At 42.2% G+C, this 22600-nt stretch overlaps 1 protein-coding gene across 1 annotated transcript in view; it reads left to right on the forward strand.

Moving 5' to 3' along the window:
- The window catches only part of LOC108787967 (phosphatidate phosphatase LPIN3-like), a 40784-nt gene extending 24712 nt beyond the window's left edge, over positions 1–16072 (forward strand). Inside the window, exons 14-21 of the mRNA XM_018557665.1 lie at positions 661–716; positions 865–961; positions 3044–3192; positions 5225–5311; positions 6754–6906; positions 9208–9319; positions 10456–10559; positions 15873–16072. Of these exons, the coding sequence (XP_018413167.1) occupies positions 661–716; positions 865–961; positions 3044–3192; positions 5225–5311; positions 6754–6906; positions 9208–9319; positions 10456–10559; positions 15873–16026 (912 nt within the window). The 3' untranslated portion in view covers positions 16027–16072. The remainder of the gene's footprint in view (positions 1–660; positions 717–864; positions 962–3043; positions 3193–5224; positions 5312–6753; positions 6907–9207; positions 9320–10455; positions 10560–15872) is intronic.
- The last annotated feature ends 6528 nt before the right edge of the window (positions 16073–22600 follow it).

The raw sequence follows: 22600 nt of genomic DNA on the forward strand, positions 1-22600 counted from the left end.
TATATATATATATATATATGCACTTTACAGCTAGAACAAATCAACAGCATAAAAAAGTATTAAAATAGCAAATACCTATATATATATAGGTATTTGCTATTTTAATACTTTTTTTATGCTGTTGATTTGTTCTAGCTGTAAAGTGCACGTGAAGCCAAATATTTTTTATGTTTTGTCTAAAATAGGAAAAGGTTAAGATCCCTTAAGATTTATTTATTTGTTTTTGCTGTCCCATCAGGGAGATCTTCCTTCACTTCCTGTCCCAGGGAGACAACAGGAAGGAAGAGGAAATCTCTCCACAGCAAGGGGAAATCTCCTCCTAGACAGTTGTCACTGCAACAGTTGTACTCGTTGGAAGATTTCTCCATTTATTCTTATTTGTGTTTTGGTGACAACTCTAAAATGTTGAATTTCCCATCAATTTCTATTTCTTTGTTAGTGGCCATCAGGACAAATAGAGAGGGGGAATCTTCCCAGCCGGGACAGCAATAAAAACCTGACAGGGGTTTTAACATTTCCTCACTCTATCCAAAACGGAAGAAAAGGTTTTGGCTTTAAACCGCCCTTGTTGTTTATGTGTACATCACCACACACCCCCTCACCGTGCTACCTATCTTACTCTTCCCACATACTTTCTCCATCACTCCGCTCCTCATGCAGTCAGTATCAGATCCTAAGGTTTATGTGGAAGAGAATGAAGACCCTGGCCTCAGGAGGTGAGTGTTGGTTTTAATCGTTCTTTGCTCTCCATTCCTGGTCCTCTTTACTCACCTTATCAGTATCTCTTTCTCTTCTTCACTTGTCTTTCCTCTTGATAACAGATTTGATTCTTTGATGTGGCTCCTTTTTTTTTTTTTTACTTAGGTCAGAGGAGAATGTGGAAGTTGCTATAGTACCCCCAGCAATTCCAGTACAGCTCTGTCCATATCAGAAATCCCTACGTCTGACATCTGAGCAGATAGTAAGAGATAGACTTGTAGCTGTACACTGTATACTTGTTCTGTTTTCAGTGTTCTCTCAATGCTGTTTGCAGATTAAAGGTGTTAAAAATCTAACCGTAATACAAAATCTAAAAGATTCCTCCATCTATGCTAAATAGCTTGGCTGGACAAATCTCCCCTATTGGGCCATTGTATTCTGCCAGCCGGCGCCCGCCACTTTCTAATACTCAAACATTGGCTGCAGTCATTGTTCGGCCAATTGTATTTCATTTGGCTCCTTTGGTGAATGTTGAACCAGGTGGGGCCGAAAGGGCCACCCACAGCTCAAATTGTATCTAATTCAGCATGAATTGAACAAAATTTGAGCTGTGGTTGGCCAGCTTTAGATTGTAAGCTCCTTGCGGCTAGAGACAATTGTGATTGTACAGTATGTAAAGCGTTACGTTTATTGTTGGCACTATATAAATGCCTTTAAAGGAGAACTATGGGGTTAAGGCTTTTCCCCATAGTTCTCAGGGTAACGGGAGGACACAAACTAGCGTCCTCCCGTCACCCTAGGCTCAGTATACCGCGAGATACTGAGACGCCGCAGTATACCGCGAGCTGCTGCTTGCGGTATACTGAGACGTTGCAGCTGAAGCGGATCCCGACAATTGTGCCGGGATCCGCCCAGCTGCGTGACTGACAGCTGGCTCTGCCTATCTAGAGGCAGAGCCAGCTGTACCCGCCCCCTCCCCCGTCCGTTCCGCCAGTCAGCGCTGGAGGATCGGACAGGAGAGGAGGGGAATCACTGTTTTATGTGGTAAATAAAGATGATTAAACATATGTCTTTTATATCTGCCTAGAGTTCAACTTTAGTGTCCATTCATACCAGCAGCACTGGGCTGTGTTGCCCAATGCGGTCCCAATGCAAATATAAGGCAATTTGCCTTATTCTCCTTAAATCCTCTCCTGGTGACCAGAAATCTCTTCAGTGGGGGCGCAGGCAGCAATAAGAATAGTTTTGAATGGAATATGGCTCACATACATACACTTACAAAGGTTGAACTCGATGGACCTGTGTCTTTATTCATCCTCAACAACTATGTAACTATGGCAGGGTTGGAATGTCTGTTTGCTTTTGCTATGTCTATTACCTCCTGTTGTGCTAACTGTGGTCACCTGTACAGGAAGTGAGGAGAAATCCTCCCAACATAACTTGAGATATAGACGTCATCAGCACACCAGCACGACAGAAACTTGTAAGTCAGTGCAAATACATTTATTTGATAGATGCCACTCAGGATATCGAGTGGCATCTATCAAATAAATGGATTTGCATTTACTTACAAGTTTCTGTCGTGCTGGTGTGCTGATGACGTCTATATCTCAAGTTGTTCTGTGTGCGGCGCCATCCACTGTCATTTCGAGCACCCATTAATATTTAGAGATTTCCGGTAAGGAGTGCTACAAGATTTATGACATTTATCCTCCCAACTTAGACACAGCAATGAAATCCCGATAAAAGTTCCAACTCTTTTTTGTTCTATATAAAACTAAAAAAAATTACCGGAGTTCCACTTTCAATCATTGCAACTCTCAGATCACAATTCATCTTTTGCAGATATGATTACAGTTAAATTAAATCTAATTACATTCAATCACTACAGTGTCTATATATATACAGTATAACTGTAAGCCCTGTTGATTGCATAAATGTCCTCTGTACTGCAGTCAGCAAGCACCCTTCCCAGGGCCAGATTTACTCTCTTTGCTGCCCCAAGGTCAGGTTTCTCAATGCGCCCCCCTGTATGCAGGCTGCATACAAGTGATCTCTGCGACATCGCTTGTACAAAAAACGTGCCGGCTTCCCCCGCTGGACATTTAGCCCTGCTTGCCCACAGCAGAGCTAAATGTAGAAAACAACTACCCGCCCAGCGCCCAGAACTGCATGTTCCGGGCATCGGGGGTAGGAATTCCAAACCTCTGCTGCCCCTCTACTCCCTGCTGCCCCGAGGCCAGGCCTCAATTGGCCCTGTGGGAAATCCGGCCTTGATCCTTCCTCTATACCAGACCAGGCCTCTTCTGTGCTAACTTTGCTCAGATTATCTATCTCATTCCAGGCAAGTCTAAACTTACACAGCGGAGCAAATGACGTTGTGTTTAGCGTCTGCACCAAGTTTCAAGGCACATGTCGCACTCGGGCGCAAATCTTCCTGTGGGATAGCACAGACCGCATTATTGTGAGCGACATCGATGGAACAGTGACCAGGTCAGAGACACAAGATTCTTCTCATGGTGGCCCACAGCTTGTTTTAGCCTAAAGCCCACCAGATATAGCAGATTGCAAAGCCCAATACAAAATCTGTGTCCTGTGTATGCACCTGTACTTCGACTCTTCATTACCTGTGAAGGTCAATATATTATATTATGATCTTATAATGACTACTAGTCGGCTCTGTGATTAAAGTCGATCTAAACCCTAACTGCATAACCATTATTCTGCTAAAGCACAATGTATCATAATCAATTGCTGTATTTGTTAAAAAAGAAAAACCCTTGTTATGGCCTTCTTCCTTAGTTGCATCTCAGTGCTGCTGGTCTCATGCAGCCTCTATACAGCCAGTTCATGTTTATATACATACACTCCAACAATTACAGATGGCATTTTCACAGTGGGTTTTATAACAGTGGACCATGCCTGTGCAATGAGCATTAGCATGGCCGCTTATAGTTTTCACCAGAGACCCATGTGGCAGCCTGGCAGGCGCAACTGAGAGACAGAACGTTGTCACCCTATAACAGGAAGCACCTGCAGAGACCCTCCATGGCAGGATCACATGGTACTATTTTGTTGTAGAAACTGTAGAATAAGAGAGCTATCCTTATCTTTTTCTATTTGACTGGAGACAAGTTGGGTGAGCACCCACCAGGCTGAGGAGCAGCACTCTTTTCTGTATTAAAGTCAACACTTAGGCTCCAGTTTGGCAGCACTCTACAAAATTGGGTTCCCTTGGGTGGGGGGTCACCCAGATTGAGAATACCCATATCGATAGACCAATAAGAGTGCCAAGCAAACATTCAAAAAGTCCAATAAGTTTTAATAACACTATCATTTTACAGCAGGAAAGTATAAAACAACCAGCGTATTTCAGAGGTCCAACAAACTGGACCTTCTTCAAGGCTTTGGCTTCATGTGGTGGAACTCATTGGATGGTGTGGTAGCCAGCCATAATTTTTGATGGTGTGATAGTCACAGGACACCTTGCCTATGCAGCATGAGACACTCTTTATTTTAAATTATGTGACAATAAAAGACTTCCTGGCCCCAAGAGAAGTGCTAGAAAATTCATCAAGATCATGGACCAGATTTTAGAGTAGACTTCTTAGGGTGGAGTTCCTGGGCCAACCCAGTGGGGTGAGTGGCACTGTAAGAAGGATCTATTGTTGGAGACTCCCTGTTTGGAAAAAATATGTAATGAGATGATGTTGATGGATCCATCACAGCCAGGTCTATCATGTGCTCGAGTCTGGGGGCTCATCACTGCTTGAAGATGCAGAGCAGCTACATAAGCAAAATGAGTTGCGTTAGATGTAATGCTTCTTCTGCATGCTCCTGCAGAAAGTAGACTGTTACTAGTATGTTAGGTTTTTCCAAGAAGGAGGTCAGCACACTGACCTGACCTCCATCTTAAAAAAATGTAAACACATGTATACGTTCTTCACAGCTCTGTGGTTTACTTGCGTTCTTAGAATATATTCTCGCACTGGATTATATTTAGTGCAATGGTTGTTAACAACACACACACACAATAGGTTGGACTTGATGGACTTATGTCTTTATTCAACCTCAAATACTATGTAACTATGTAACATTGGGGGTATAGCTCCCATGAGATTCCAGATCTAGAGAACAGGCATGCTTTTTACATCAGGTCCATAAGCATGGCAATAGTGTGATTCAGCATCTGATAGGAATAAATAAAACCTTATGTATTGTTTAGATTACAGCTGTTTAGCCCCAGGCACGTTGTTTCATTCAAATGTTAGCAGATTTGGCCATACACACATAACATTTCACACATGACAAGCGCTCTGGCTGACGTTTCATCGAACAATGGCATGTCAACTTTGTCTATGATAGTTTTCAGCATATATAATGTTCTCCTGTATTATGAAGGCAATTGACTGACATTTACTCTGTGTAAGACCAGCTTTACCATGGTACATGTTGGTATCACAAATCATTTTCTACAAATTGTTTCCATGTTACATTTACCTATCATTCATCTCTCCATCTTCAGGTCAGATGCCCTCGGTCACATTTTACCGCAGCTGGGAAAAGACTGGACTCAGCCAGGGATTGTTCAGCTCTATAACGCCATCCACAAGTCAGTATCATAGCTATAGCACTGTCATACCGTCTCCTGCTCCTGTGCCTGGCTTTTACGTAATGCATCTCATTCTTCAGCTTCCCTAATGTGTCTGTTTTGTTTTATATTAACATCATCGGGTATCATTTTTAATTTAAACCAACCTAACAGGGGTAAAGCTCCATTTATTTTAAGATGCAATATAGGCTTAAATCTGATGAGTTCTTGAGCAATAAAGACATTAGTTACGAAATAAGGCCTACTTACCTTTGAATATGTATTCTTGGATGTAAAGCCTTTGTAAAAGGTCAGTTCACACAACTCTGATAGATTAAGTTTGGAGAGCTGAAGCAATCTGAATTATCCTTCAGTTTCCTATATCTCCCAGGGACTCTGGTGGGGCAGTCAAGCCACCCAGGTTCCCAGCTACCCCTACCTGCAGTTACATAGTTACATAGTATTTGAGGTTGAATAAAGACATTAGTCCATCAAGTCCATGCAGTACTCATTAAAAAGGGGGCATCACTCTGCCATTTGCTTTTTATCAGTACTGATTGCAGTGGGAGTATCTCAGCATGGCACTACACATAAGAAATGAGGAGCCACGGGGTATTTCAAGCAGCTGGTATTTAGCCATGACTAGAACAAACAGGAAAAGAGAAATGGGTTTTGGATCGTTTAAAAATGAGGCCCACGTGTCACTTGACAAACATACAGGAAGATATATAGAAATGATCAACGCGTATGACATGGTTTATAATCCAAGGAACCAATACATTAATTCACAAATCTGCATTTGGAGTCTTTACGCACCTGACTTAGACCCATAGCTATGCTAAGAGCTTAAATATATTTAAATCGTTTCCGCTTTAAACTGGACCTCTGCTGAAATGTGAACTTAAAGCTATGTTAGTGGTTTTATGAGATCCATTAGTAAAGGGTATTTAAGTGGCTTTCCTGAAGAAAGAGCGGCTCTTGGTTCCCTCCATTGGTGGTCATTTAGCCAAAAGCCTACGCATTCAGTCAGGTGATCTCTGTGGAAGATCAGAGTTCAGAGTGGCTAACCTCTCTGACCTTTCAACAGAGACTATGTGATCAAAAAACTCCTAGGGGCATCATTATAAAGCAATAAATGGTACTATCACTATCATTGAACATTTGCTGCATATTTGCTGGTGAATTGATTTGAACCACACATTACTTCCTTGGTATACTATTAACTTTATAACTCTGTTGATGTCCATTAGTATTTTTTTTTTACTGAAGTAAAGATTTGAATTAACAGATGATGAGAAGAGCATCTATAAAATTGAGATGTATGGATTCTTAACGTAGCTGGACAAACTTTTGGGATGAAAGATTTCAGCAACAAATCTCAGAGCTGTGCAGAGAAATATTATTTACATGCCAGTTTTCCCTCTTTCTCGTTCGGATGATCGATGTCCTGTTTCCTCTCGCAGGAATGACTACAAGTTCCTCTATTGTTCTGCACGCTCTGTGGGATTGGCTGATATTACTAAGACCTTCCTCCTGGGGGTGAGTGAAGGAGGCTACATGCTACCACCAGGTCCTCTCCTGTTGTCTCCAAGCAGCCTGTTTACAGCCCTTCATAGGTGAGTACAGCCAGAGACCTATCCAAAACACTTTCTACTCTTCACTACACAATTGGCAACTTTAAGGAATGTCATCTGCCATGTCACATGTGACGAGAGGGAGCGCTAAGCCTCAAAATGTACAAGTTGTCATACTTTGTTTCCTTTTTTGACTCTCCTGTCCAAATCTGGATATTTTGTAGCTAAATTCAGCTATAAAAATGTAACGGGAAGGGGGTGAAGGGGATGTTGGGACGAGTCACAAAGCCATTCTAGAAAGATGAATCCAGCTCTCCTTTTTCTTGTTTGGTTTTCTGTACAGCTGTAGAGATGTCCTACATATAAAGCAGATGCCGTGCTACCTCCAATAGTACATATTCATAGTATTTTTTATTAAATTAGTTATATGATGCAAGGACGGAACTTGCTCAAGGGCAGCAGTTGTTCGGGGCAATATTATTCATCTGTGCCTAGAGCAGCATGATGTCTACATACAAACCTGCTGACAGGATCAAACATCTACTTATACGGCTGATTTATTAAAATTGAAACAATAACAATAAAAGGTTAGTGCTTGTAATGCCCCTGCACTGAAACTGATTCTGCTGTTGGTCTCTCCAGGAGAAGGCTAGAAGACCACATTTCCAACCAGAACTTTTCTTTCGGTTTTGCATGGCATGGAGAATTGTTAGAAGCGCTCTCTGATTTTTATTGCTGACTGTGACACCATTATGGAGATATCCTTTCCTAATCTGGTGATGGGGTTTAAGGATACAGAAAGACTCCAATGGGAACAGAGACATGAACAAAAACACAATTTCTAGTACAGTGAGAATAGGTTAGACCCTCTTTTAAGTTTGTATTGTTGTCTGTGTTTTCCTGTCCCAGTGACCCCAGTCCTGCATTTCTTGTTCGGGTGTCACAGGGTTGTCAGTGGGACATAAAAGGGGAGGAAATCGTACCTGTAAAGTCATAGGAAAAAAATCAAAACCTGACAAATTCTAATCCTTTTCTACTCTATCCAAAACTAAAAAGATGTTTAGCCGGGTCATAAAATTAAAGCCTATAGCTTGTAAAAAAAAAACTACCTTTGCAGTGCAGCTGCCCCCTTACTGCAAGGGTTAACTGCTTGTTTCTGTGTAGGGGAGCTATGTAAAGCACTTTTACTTACCTAATCCCCACTCCAAGACTGCCACCCACAGCCTCTTCCCCCCTGCGCTCTGGTGGTTGGAGGCAAGCTGACGTCTTCAGATCTAATGCAGGTCCCAGTCCACGAGCTGGAGCGGAGGGGAGAGTGCCAATTGCCGAAGGAGCGGGTATCAGGTAAGTAAAAGTGCTTTACACCATACCCCTAGACTTACTACTAGACGAGCAGTAGATCCTTGCAGTACGGGGGTAGCCGCACTGCAAGGGTAGTTTTTTTTCCACCCAGTTATAGGCTATAATTTCTTTAAATATGGCTTCACTTGCCTGAAACGCTGAATAAAACTACAAATAACCTAACACATGAATCATCTTCTTGGTGAGATTTGGACTACTCTACATTCCCTGGATCTCACTGGAAGGAGGATGATGTCACCCTCGCCAAGGCACTGTGGGCAAATGTGGGGGGAATGTTGAGTATATTATCTAACTTTTTTCCAGGTGTGTTTACTTTACTTTAAGTTTCATTCAGCGTTTCACCAAGGGGGCCACATTAAAAAAAAAGCAGACCTTGCTTTTTCAGGTGCAAGGTGCGTTTTAAATCTCAAGGAGTGCTGTATATCTCCAAATCTCCTTCAATTTTGGGGCTTGCTTTCACAGGTGTTTTAGATGTCTTCAAGATGTGTTCACTGTGCATTTGCCCTGCATTTATATTGTCAGATTGACTTATATGGAGGAATAGTAGCAAGGCATAGACTGAGCTCCTACTGACCTTAATTGATCTTTAAAGTTACTATATCTCCTAATAAATGAGTCCCAGAGGGTCTATTAATAGCAGAGGATGCTTATTGAGTTCATTCATAAAATGCAGATCATAGTGTGGAGCCTGCTATGTTCCATAGGCTGCTCTCTGTATAATGCTGCAGGGGGTACCCCACATTAGAGGAGAGGCTGGTCACATGATCACACATCCTATCTGTGACAAAATGAATGATTTTTTGGAAATGGAGGAAACAACTACCTGCCTATAGCAACCAGTTAGAATCCTGATATTTTGGCACAGGCTCCCTCATTTTATATTACAAAAGAGTCATGTTTACAGAACTGTGGGATCGCAAAGTACTATGAGGTTTGTATAGTGGAAAAAAATCTTATTTATCTGATTATTCTCTCTTGCAGGGAAGTGATAGAAAAGACTCCAGAGCACTTTAAGATTGCTTGTCTCTCTGACATCCACCAACTCTTCACTGACCCCAGTCCTTTTCATGCTGCCTTTGGAAATCGACCCAATGTAAGTAAAAGGTAACCAAGGTGACAGATTTAAGAATACACAGTAGGAGTGAAGGTGAATACACATTGAGTGGGTTTAACTCTTACATCTACTGCATGAATGGGAATCGCTGCTCTGACTCATTCAATTGTGTGTGTAAATTTCAGCTTGAGCTTCTGAGCTCTGTAAACAACAGTTTTTCTATTACAAGAAAAAGCTCCACTTGATGGCTGGAGAGAATACAAAATGTGAATATGCAGTATATTACTGTTTTATTATAAAAAAAAGTTTTTTAAATGATGTTTTTTAGCGCTGACCATAATAAATAAAGAAAACATCTAGAAAGCCTTATTAGGAAGCCAGCCCAGTGCTCAGGGGAGTGTTGGAATTGTGTGTGTGCAGGGAGCACACGGACACAGACCACCTCGGGTGCGTGCTGGACGCACACGGAACAGCCAGGGGTGGCTGGGAGAGGTCAGGAAGGTCGGTGACCCCAGGGACCTGTCGGACGCACTGCTGGGAGAGCAGAGTGAGTGACCACGAGGGGAGAGGTCAGGAAGATCGGTGACCCTAGGACCTATGGTACAGACTGCTAAGAGAGCAGAGTGAGTGCCCACGAGGGGAGAGGTCAGGAAGGTCGGTGACCCTAGGACCTGTGGTACAGACTGCTAAGAGAGCAGCGTGAGTGTCTTGGAGCTGTGGAAAGCTACTGAGCCATATAAAAGACTGTCTTATGTTGCTGCAAGCTATTTTGTGTTTGCCCTTTAATAAACTGCATTATACTTGACTTACCTGGACTACAGTGGAGTGTCCTTGTTACACCACCTAGTACTAGGTCTGTGTGTACAGGCTGCATGGCCACTGTACAGTATACTGTATATGTATAATGGAGGACTAATGAAAGTTGAACCTTGCAGGATCAATGAATTCCGGATGGAGAGCTTCAGGAACTCCTCTGTAATTGAGAGGAATTCAATTACAGAGGAGTATGCAGAAACAGAATGTGATGAGAGAGGGGGGGGCTGGAGTGTATGGAAATGTATGTGAACATAGCATGAGAAATAAGTCCTGTTCTCCTCCTCTTACCATTTCCTTGTTTGTCTTCCCCTCCATCTTCCCGTTCTTCTGTACTCGTGCCAATCACCCACTCATCGCAGGATGTCCTAGCCTACAGGGAAGTCGGGGTGCCAGAATCTCGGATCTTCACCGTCAACCCAAGGGGAGAACTGACCCAGGACCTGAACTCTGGCTTTAAATCCTCGTGAGTTTCTGGGTTGTTGGCTATGGGAGGGAAGGAGGGGGCTCTGTAACATCACAGCCATATGTAGTCACACATGTTGCTTCCCACAATGTCCAGATCCTCTCACCTGCTTCTATAATCTCATGTATTTTACTTTATTTCCCAGTTGCTGAGATATGTGTTGCCAAAGAGCATCAACACTTACACTGCACACATGATCTGTTCCGCTGCTATGCACTCATGAAATAAGTCTCACCCATTTACATTATAGCAATCATTTTAAAGAGACAGTCCACCCAAAAGTCGTAATTTATCTGGTGAGCTGTCACCTGCTGGTTTTTTATTTCCCATGGGGACAGTTTATAATACTTCTTGCCTCTGTTACTACCCTCTAGAGAATCTCAGGCCTGCTACATAATGGGCTTTCACCACTCCTCTTATGGTATTTTTCATCATATCAACTCCAGCCAAAGTTGTGGATTGTAACGATTAAAATTAATGTCAAGATTCATAGCTGTATGTTTTTCTGTGGGAAAGGTTCCTCTTTAAAGAGACCCTTTCCCCATACTATTAGTATCAGAAACAATTTTCTCATAAGATTAAGGCCTCATTCACACAAACGTGCACAACTGTACAGCATGCACATACGTGTCGGTGTCTGTACATCTCTATGGCAGGGCGCAGCTGCATGCAGCTACATGCCGACCTGAACTTGGACAACCATACAGGTATAGATGCACACCCTTGGACGCAGACCGCCTGTTTCAGGTCAGCGTGTAGCCTCGTGCAGCAAAGTCCTGTCATAGAGATGTGCAGGTTGCTACACGCAGCTACACGTAGCACCTGTCCCTCCCACAGACATGCACATCTGTATAAATGATGCCAGTATGTACTACATGGCCTTATTGTCAAACTACTTTGCTTCATGTGTTAAATCTTGTAATCAGTAAGTGCCTCTGGGGGGGTGGGGGGGCTTTGCTGATAGCGGTTGTCCGGGAAGGGGGGGTGGATGCGGTGGGACGGTCAACTGTGTAAAGAGTCGCGTGGTCTGCGGCTCACTGTCCGGTCCCACCCAGCTCACTGATGTCAACTGGAGTATCCTGCTCAGCTCCCTGGAAACCGATGACGTCAGCGAACTGGACGGGAAGCCAGACAGAGCGTCACAGGTTGCTAAGAGTTCTTAATAACATGGGACACTCTGGCTGCCCCTCTACCACCCCACCCACACCTGCCACCCCCCTCACATAACATGCTGCCTGAGGCAACTGCCTCATTATAAGGACTGCCATGTGCATTATATTAAACAGGTCCGAGAATGCTGATGGGCGCTGCCATCTTAGAAGTAACATCAGCAGCCCATGGCAGACTCAAATGACTGTGTAGTATTTACATTTGAGGCTCACTGAATGGCTTTTCATTGATCTGATTACATGGCAGAGAGGCTGATAGTAGGAGCCCACACACAGCAGAGCACGGAATATTGCCAGCATTGACACCTCCTCACGTTTGCACATATTACATATCCGCTCCTGCTTTGCTTACTATGACTCTGCACCAACCACCACTTCTGTTTATTTACATTATGGGTTCACACATATTACAGCAGTGATCTTTCCTAAAATTCTAACAAGTAGCTATACCTGCTCCTGCCCCATCCTCCTGCTGTCTAGGGGCAGGAGCAGGGGCCAGCACAGACATTAATTGATACTACTAGTAGTAGTAGTCAAATTTGCTTGTTATCCTCTACTGGTGCAACGTTTTGGTTTAAAAAGTAAGGTCTGACAGGGTCACTTTAATTCCTGTGCTGGTGACACTGTGTCACCTGGAGAGGAAGTGAGGGGAAATCTCTCCTGTGGGAAAACAAACAGAAATGTAGAAAAACAGACGACAGTTTTAACCTAGTGTTACTATATCCAAAACGAAGAAAAACACATTGTAACAGGTGGTGGGGTTTTAATATCCATCAAAGAGAGTACAGGCTCCTAGAAATAGCCAGATGTGCAGACATGGGAACTCAAGAGCATGTAGTATATAAAACAATGTCACATTACACACAACATCCTAATCCCATTTCTCTCCAGACGGTTTACACAGTTCTTGCACTATAGCAAAGTCCATTACACCTTTCTCACAGACTTTACTAGACGTGTCTGTTTCTTCCCAGTTTCTGACCTTGACCTAGCAGGAACAGACCCCCTTTTATCTGATTGAGACAACAATACCCTCCAATCAGAGAATAGGATCTCTATTACCCAGCTACTGTGGGAGGAAAAAGAGCATACTGTAGGATGGGCCCCTTGTAAGCAGAGATCTTTCCACATGAGCCCCTGAGGCGCAAAAGAAGCCGTTATTTAACTCTTCGGTATCTACCAAAAATGAAATATCAGATTTGGGTAAACTCACACTTTAAAGAGGACCTGTGCTGTGGATGGTGTGTCCAAAAAGGCAAGAAGAGGATAAAAGATTAATCTCCGTATTGCCTGGGGTCTCCATGCAGCTGATCTTTTCCCACTACTGAGTTACCATATTTTGTTCTGCACTGTCCAAGAGATTAGAAGGGAAGTAGTGTTAACAAAGAGCATGGGTATCTGTAAGAAAGCAAGCATCAGGAGTGGAGTACAGTGGCTTTCCCACGAATACACATAATCTATGTCTCAACTTTTTAACCTTGTTAAGTCTGGTATCCAATTTTCATCAGTGTATTGAGCTCGGATAAAAGCGCTCCCTTAGACTCCCGAAATGTGTTGGATTATTTCTTTTGGATATACTATGGTGAAATACAAACATTCGGGCCCTCAACCATTGGTGTGGTGGTCCTAAATCTCTTTTGTTGAAAAGCACCTCCCAGCCACTGCACTTCATATATTCCAGTTCATACTGTGAGATCATAAATCAATAATTGGGACTTTTATGTGTCCTTAAGAAGACTGTACTCCCCAAATTTCCCAGGTCTTAAAATGATTAACATTTTATTCACACATTTTCATAAAAGGGGTACTTTTCCCATACCTAGCATTACATTTAGAACATTCCTTGAGTATGGGAAAAAGTACCCTTTTATGTAAATATCATTTTGATCATTTTAAGACCTGGAACATTTGGAGGGTATAATTACATAGTTAGTCAGGTTGAAAAAAGACATATGTCCATCAAGTTCAACCTATAATGTATAGTCTTGTTGCTGACACCGAACAAGTCCCAAATATTAATTTATGATCTATCTTGTATATAATTTGCTGGGTGTTTGTATCAGAAGACATAAAATAGGGAACACAGAAATGTAATTTCTTACTATGAGGTCAGCCCCACTTTGGATTCAGCACCTCCAATGCATTCCTTCATGATTGTTCCACTCTGTGTCTGTGTCTGACCGGCCATCACGGTAGAGGAATAGGACTTTGCTTCCCTATATCGATTCTGCCCCCCTGATCACTGGTGGGGACATATTCAAGAAGCATCAGGAGAGATGCAGAAAGCATAGATCCATAAATGAATAAAGTAAAAGTTGGAAGATCTTTGCACTGCAAGTCCTCAGATACAACTTCCTCTCCAGGAAGGAGAACAGTGAGCAGCACAGTAATGACACCACCAAATCTCACTCGAAATGACTTAAATTTGTAGACACAGGCAGCAGTGCCTTGGACGATATCACACAAAAGTTGAATGGCTATGTGACTGTAGGTATAGGAAAGCCTTGGCACAGCTATTTTTCTTTTAGAAGAAGGAGCAAAAGTAAGACAAAAGGCACATTTTTTATGGTACTGGAAAGGCACAATTGACATTTAATGATGAAAGCATGTTTGGTGGTGCCACAACTGTGCTGTTCAATGTATCTCCTTTCTGGAGAGGATGCCGCACCTGATGACCTGCAGTGCAAGGATCTCTCTGCTTTTGCTTCATTTATTCTGTGGATATGTGCTCCCTCCACCTCTTCTGCTGCTTTTTTTTATTACTTTACCAGTCATCAGCTGGGCAGCTATAACAGGTGGCAAACACTTCTCATCTAACAAGATGGCCACCTCCACACAATCACACTGAACAAGGCATGGCAAAACGGTAATTGGGAAAAGATAAGCTGCAGGAAGACCAGAGGCAATACCAGTGACTGGTCCTTTGTCCTCTGTCTGCCTTTTTTTGGACCTAACTTCCACAGTACAGTTGCTGTTCAAGGGTAGGACAACTCTATGAACATCACGTTCATAGGCTGAACTTGATGGGCTTCTGTGTAGGCGGGGTTCACTCTCGGGGTGTTGTGTGTGAGTTCCCTTTGGGTTGGCTCTGTGTAACCCCGTGTATGCAACACGACACCAGGCACCCCACGGTCAGGGGCCTCGGCTCTAGCCTCGTGCAAACAACTCCCACAGGTGTAGTACTGCGCACACAGGGCCCTCATGGCTTCCACCGCCTCTGCGGTATTCGGCGCTTCCTCCTCCTTAGGGAGAAAGGCCACCATGAAAGGCACACCTACCCTCCTTAGGGAGAAAGGCCACCATCAAAGGCACACCTACCCTCCTCAGGATGGTTAAAGCCACGATACAGTCCAACATCACATTCTTGCAGAACCCCACCTTCTCAGAGGTTGGAGGGAGAAGAACCAGTCCACACAGATAGTATTTTCTTGGTTTTACTTGACAAGAATGAACATGACAATAAGCATACGTTTCAGCCACCCCCGAGTGGGATGACGGCACATCTCTTGTTAGTTGCATAGTGATACAAATTACAGAGAGAGAAGAACAGCCCAGGTGTAGCCCAGAGTCCACGACTTACTTCGGCCAGACAAAACAAAACAAACGACAAACGCACTAAACAATTTGTTACCAGTTAAGTCTTAGACTTCTGCTCTCCGGTACTCTCTCTGTTCTCCCCTCCCCTCTCGGGCGCCCCCTATAAATCAGCTCTCCTGGGACACAGAGTCTCCCCAGGCCAGAGCTACATCTATATCCAGGGCCCCATGGGGGCATCTAGTGGCTGTTGGCCATACTGCACCTACCTACATGTGTCTTTTTTTCAACCTGACTAACAATGGAACTCTGTTCCACTTCTGTGCATCAGACAAGTTGCACTAGACTTGATGCTGCTAAAGTTGGGCAAAGCTAGTCTACGTCAAGGCTTACCTGCAGTCATCTTTACAATACATTAGGTGGCATGAATAACCTGAGTGTTTTCCAAGCATGTCAGATTTGCCAGTACTTGGTAACAATAATATTTAGCTATAAGCAGTGATATCACTGAAACTGGAATACAAATATATATTTATTTTTTTTACAGGAAATTTTACATATATTTATGTTCTAAGCAGTTATTGACTATCAAAGGTCTTTATTTTCACAGGTACTCCGCTCTGTGTGATTTGGTGAATGTCATGTTCCCTTCTCCGTCATCTCACTTCTTCTCGGCTCTGCTGTCTCCGCAGTTTAATGACTTCTCATATTGGAGAGACCCAGTGAAGAGTATTAGTGAGGAAGAGTTTGTACACATTGCCTAAGAGTTGTATCTCAGGAATCATTTTCCTGAGATCTGCATGGCCAGTCATGGACCCAGAAGGCACTGGAGCCACATTGCTGAAAAGGCATAAAAGGTTTACCTTATGCTAATCTACAAACACTGGAGAAAAGGAACAACAAGGTTCAAACAACACAGCACACGTCCACATCCTAGATGTCATTCTTCTACTGTAGATTAGAAAATGAGGGCAGAGGTCTGATTGGTTGATGCAGTACACTATTCAGTTCTTCCTTGTAAATATTTTTTTTCCGTAATTCTTAAAGTGGAAGTTCACCCTAGAATTACTCTATGAACATTAAACAGCCAAATAGCACATGTGCCTTGATAAATGCACAGCACTACGTTTGACCTCTGTCCGTGCTCCCATTGTCCAGCAGTCAGCATCAGGGCATAGAGGCATAGATGAAGTGTTTCCCAGTGAGACTTTGCAATCACAAAACATAGGTTGCATGGCGGAGGCTGAGCAACACCATGAGTTGCATGGTGTCACTGGTAAATGGCCATCAGTCTCTAATGCTGATTGGACAACCAGGGTGTGGACAGAAGTCAAACATGGCGCTATGTATTTATTAAGGTACACGTATTAATGTTCATAGAGCTATTCTTGGAGTGAGCTTCCACTAAGTTTTATATCTTCATAAGCTAATCTTCTCTTTCAAGCAGCCATAGCTGGTCCAATCATCAGGCAGATTAGGTTGTTTTAGATCTAATATGGTGATGTTTAGGTCATAGAACAATGAGAGGTGTATAATGTGTCTTCGAATTCTCCTATCTGCTAGTCTTTTCCTGGTTTAGAAAACAGCAAGTTTGTAAGAGCTTATATTTTTTTATTTGCCTGAATAAATATATACACACACACACACACACACACACACACACCACACACACACACACACACACACACACACACATACATATTTATGTTGGTCCATGAAGTAACAAATAAATAAACGGTGTTCCAGTCAATGATCATATGTGTTGCAATCCACATTTAGGGCTTGTTCACACCATGTCCAGACCAGAACAGTTTGTTCCCGGACCAGAAAAGCATCCCAATGTATTCCTATGGTATTTCTGGGCTCTCTTTACACCAGTGCAGTCTGTTCTGGTCCAGACACAAAAATACTGCTTGTCTTATTTTCTCTGGTCTGTAATGCACTGGAACGCATGTAAACGCATTAAAAGTGCAGGCAAATGCACTGGAACGCCCATTTTTAAGCTATTTTTTTTTTTCAATTTTGGGTTGAGGCACGCTGTATATTATGACTGTGAATGTTGCCTGGAACACATTTCTATTGATTGGAACTGTCTACTTCTTAAATTATGGACTGATTTATTTTTAAAATGTATGTTGTTTCTGCTAGGGGATATTAGTAATTATTTTTTTTTTTACTGCTTCACAATGAACAAACATTTTCAGGGTCTATATAAAACCCTTCCGCCCAGCCATATGCTGGATGAATGCTATTTGCACGGCATTCCCACCACTAGATTGAGCCAAGGAGCAAAGAAATTTCTACAAAAGTCAAAATTTCACAAAAAATGCAAAATTGACAGGACCACCCACAGCTTGAATATCAGCCAATTCAGCAGGAATCAGCCGAAACTAGAGCTTTGGGTGGCCAGCTCTACTAAAGGCAAATAGATTGTTCATTTTGCAAGGAAATTTTCTCTTAGCTTAGCAAATGTGGTGAAGCTCTGCTGACGTCCAATAATGTGCAAGCAAAAATACCGTTTCGTTGCACCTGATAGGGGATTCTTTGTAAAGTTAATTTTCATCTCAATTTCTAAGCTAAAGGAAAATTCTCTTGCAGAGTGAACAGTCCATTTGTCTATAGTAAATCTCAACCCCTAAGGCTGGCGTACCTTCCCTATCCTCTGGGTCTTAGGACCTGGCCATAGAAAATAACTAACTCTATCTCCCTACTGTTATGTAATCCTTGGATGGCCATTATTCTTTATGCCCAGACATGGTGTGGGCACTGTTTTTCAGGTGAGGGTAGAGAATTACAAATCTGCATGATACCGGACAGTGTACACTTCTCCTTATGAACATCAAATGTATATACTGTATATACTGTGTGTGTGTATGTATGTATATATATATATATATATATATATATAAAATATGGTGATGTTTAGGTCATAGAACAATGAGAGGTGTATAATGTGTCTTCGAATTCTCCTATCTGCTAGTCTTTTCCTGGTTTAGAAAACAGCAAGTTTGTAAGAGCTTATATTTTTTTATTTGCCTGAATAAATATATACACACACACACACACACACACACACACACACATACATATTTATGTTGGTCCATGAAGTAACAAATAAATAAACGGTGTTCCAGTCAATGATCATATGTGTTGCAATCCACATTTAGGGCTTGTTCACACCATGTCCAGACCAGAACAGTTTGTTCCCGGACCAGAAAAGCATCCCAATGTATTCCTATGGTATTTCTGGGCTCTCTTTACACCAGTGCAGTCTGTTCTGGTCCAGACACAAAAATACTGCTTGTCTTATTTTCTCTGGTCTGTAATGCACTGGAACGCATGTAAACGCATTAAAAGTGCAGGCAAATGCACTGGAACGCCCATTTTTAAGCTATTTTTTTTTTTCAATTTTGGGTTGAGGCACGCTGTATATTATGACTGTGAATGTTGCCTGGAACACATTTCTATTGATTGGAACTGTCTACTTCTTAAATTATGGACTGATTTATTTTTAAAATGTATGTTGTTTCTGCTAGGGGATATTAGTAATTATTTTTTTTTTTACTGCTTCACAATGAACAAACATTTTCAGGGTCTATATAAAACCCTTCCGCCCAGCCATATGCTGGATGAATGCTATTTGCACGGCATTCCCACCACTAGATTGAGCCAAGGAGCAAAGAAATTTCTACAAAAGTCAAAATTTCACAAAAAATGCAAAATTGACAGGACCACCCACAGCTTGAATATCAGCCAATTCAGCAGGAATCAGCCGAAACTAGAGCTTTGGGTGGCCAGCTCTACTAAAGGCAAATAGATTGTTCATTTTGCAAGGAAATTTTCTCTTAGCTTAGCAAATGTGGTGAAGCTCTGCTGACGTCCAATAATGTGCAAGCAAAAATACCGTTTCGTTGCACCTGATAGGGGATTCTTTGTAAAGTTAATTTTCATCTCAATTTCTAAGCTAAAGGAAAATTCTCTTGCAGAGTGAACAGTCCATTTGTCTATAGTAAATCTCAACCCCTAAGGCTGGCGTACCTTCCCTATCCTCTGGGTCTTAGGACCTGGCCATAGAAAATAACTAACTCTATCTCCCTACTGTTATGTAATCCTTGGATGGCCATTATTCTTTATGCCCAGACATGGTGTGGGCACTGTTTTTCAGGTGAGGGTAGAGAATTACAAATCTGCATGATACCGGACAGTGTACACTTCTCCTTATCAACATCAAATGTATATACTGTATATACTGTGTGTGTGTATGTATGTATATATATATATATATATATATATATAGCTACACAAACAGGTCAGAGCCTTCCATTGGATAATAGGTCTAGGTTCAGCCACATTATGTCTCCAAAAAATGAGCTCAGCTGGCTACCTGAATATACTGGATGACCAAGTTATTCCATTAATGGTTTTTTTCTTTCCTGATGGCAACGGCTTATTCCAAGATGACAATGTCAGGATCCATCTGTGAAAGAGTGGTTCAGGAAGCATGAAACATAATTTATACACATGGATTGGCCACCACACAGTGCAGACCTTAACTCCATTGAGAATCTTTGGCATGTGCTGGATAAGACTTTACACAGTGCTCCGACTCTCCCATCATCACTACAAGATCTTGGTGAAAAATTAATGCTGGACAGAAATAATTGTTGTGACATTGTATAAGCTTATTGAAATAATGCCATGGTGAATGTGTGCCGTGATCAAAGCTAAAGGTCCAAATAAATATTACAGTGTGTGAGTTTTTTTTGGGTGGGCAGTGTAGATAGTAAATGGTGGTAGGTGAGTGTCTGAATTCAGTGAGGTAAAGGGTTATTGCTGGGGTGAGCTTCCAATGGAAGGGGGTTGTTTTTTGTTTAGCCTTGGGTGTGCATGACAAGGTTTTTTTTTTTTTAATGTAGTGGGGATGCTGGAATGCATAGAACATTTTTTGCTAAAGGTGCACCTAACCTTGACATCAATATCCAGTATTCCAAACACACACAAAACATGTCAGATTCAGAGACCTTTATTATGTAACAAGTTCAAAAAACACAGTTAGTTGGGTTTCACAAACCAGAAATACACATTATATTTATCAGCATCATAAAACCAAAATACAAAAAAAAAGTCAAAAGCCGAAACTTTCTCTCACTTTCCTGTTTTGCTTCGATTTGACTGAAAAGTAATATTGTACATCTTAATAATAAAAACAAACATCCTCCCAGATACACACTGGATTATGCCAACAGACGAGCAGTGTAGCTCTGCCCCTTGCTGGAGGTTAAGAGCTATTAGGGGAGGCAGCTACTTGGAATGTCATGTAGAGGAAATGTTTACATTAGGGGTGTAAGAGGCTGCTGACAGCCAAAGAATGCCGGTGCTATTCATCCTGTCAGCAGCCCAAGAGCTACATCCAGACCCAACAATGATGTAGTGTTGGACAGGACAGGACTAGAATAGATGACTCTGCTCTCCGGAGTCTTCATAGGTGCCTCTTCTAAATGAAATGTAGTAAAATGAATTCTGATTCCATTGTAGGGCATTTTGATATGTAAATATGTAAAGTTTTAGCTGAAATGTACACATACTTTATCTTAATGTATAATTGATGGTATTTATTCTTAAGCAATGCATTTATTACTGAAGGCCAACCATTACGGGTGTAGCTACTGAAGTGGCTGGTGATATGTGTATACCAAAGTGCCCTGCCAACATTGTAGCAGCATGTTAGGCTTTATTTAAAGGAACTGTCCACCCCAACTGCTGTTCAGGTTTTTGGGTGGATGATACCAGATAGAGTCACCCAATGCTGTTATATATATATATATATGTCAGATCCTCCAATGTGGCCCACAGAGGGAAGGTGGGAAGTCTCAGCTGGTGACCTTCCTACCTTTCTAAGTGGTCATCTGGAATTTATATAAACCCTCTGTGAAGGTTCACTGACTACACCTATAACAGATCATCTTATGTGACTCACTCCATAGGGCACAGAATGTCCTTCTAGAATCCTTCCCCTTTCATCAGAAAGGGGAGGGATTCTAAGAGAAGGGCATTCTGTGCCCTATGGAGTGAAAAAAACAAAAATCGTACAAACAGCGCTCTTGAAATGATCTTGGGGAGGTAGATAATGTGACCCTAACTAGTATGACTAGTATATACTAGTATGAGTATGTGACCCTAACTAGACCCTGAAACCCAGGAGGAGTGCCTGTGGATATGAAATTGTGTGAATAATACACACCATCCGGCATTCACACACAATTTGGACACCCTGATCCTCCTCACAGGCCGGTTTGCTCCTGGTTCCCAGACCCACACAAGTAAGTGGTTTTTCATATATATACACATTATTTTCCTTGTCACCTTCCCTGTTTTGTACGATCCGGTCAGTCAGCTGACCTAGTTTTGCGCCCTTTTTTTTTCTGTTTCTCGTTCTAGTTTGCCCTATGGAGTGAGTCACTTAAGATGATCTGTCATAGGTATAAGGGATTCTGCCAACAAGATCTCTTTCCTAGAGTTCCCAGCTCCACCAACTTTCCTCAGCCCCTACAAGGAGATTGTATTCTTACCACTGAATCTTACATTTACTTTAAAGTATATATACAGCCAAAACATTATGAAAGCAGGAGTGCATTTTAAGAATAGTGCACCTTTCCTTTTTGCCCCTTGACCCTTATGTAAGCCATCCCACCTTCCCCCTGCACAGATGCATACTTACATCGATCTCCAAGGCAGCACTGTAAGCCTCACTCTTCTGGCTGTGCCAGTGCATTGCAGACCTATAGACTTCTATGAGGCTGTGTTGTGAAGCCAGAGATGAAGGGACATAGACATATGAGATGGAAGTCTATAGGGCTGCAATGTGTAGGTGCAGCCAGGATGGAAACCATCACCAGAGGTAAGGCATCTGTGGAAGGGGAAGGTAGGTTAGTTTCTATCAGGGCAAAGGGGAAATAAGGATAAGTCCACTTTGCCTTAAAATGCCTTTACCCTTCACATTTTGGATAAAGTAAAGGTTAGATCTTCGGTCAGGTTTTGGCTGATGTTTGTCTGTGATGTGTTTTATTTTGTTGCCTGTATCCCTTTTGGGAGATTCCCCCTCGAGGCTCATCAGAAAGTGAGGGGCCATCTACACTTAGTTGTCACTGAAGCAGGTTTCCCTATTAGTAGATTTGCCCACTTAGTGTGACATTTATCATCACTTTCTGTAGTGGTGACAACGGTCATCAGGACTATTAGGGAGGGTGAATCTTCCTAATGGAGAAGCAGAATGCAATAAAGCCCTGATGGAGAACGTAACTTTCCCCTATTCTATCCAAAACGACGACAAAATGGTTT

Source organism: Nanorana parkeri, unplaced genomic scaffold, assembly GCF_000935625.1.
Source record: "Nanorana parkeri isolate BGI_ZX_2015 unplaced genomic scaffold, ASM93562v1 scaffold295, whole genome shotgun sequence".
In the NCBI taxonomy this organism is placed as follows: Eukaryota; Metazoa; Chordata; class Amphibia; order Anura; family Dicroglossidae; genus Nanorana; species Nanorana parkeri.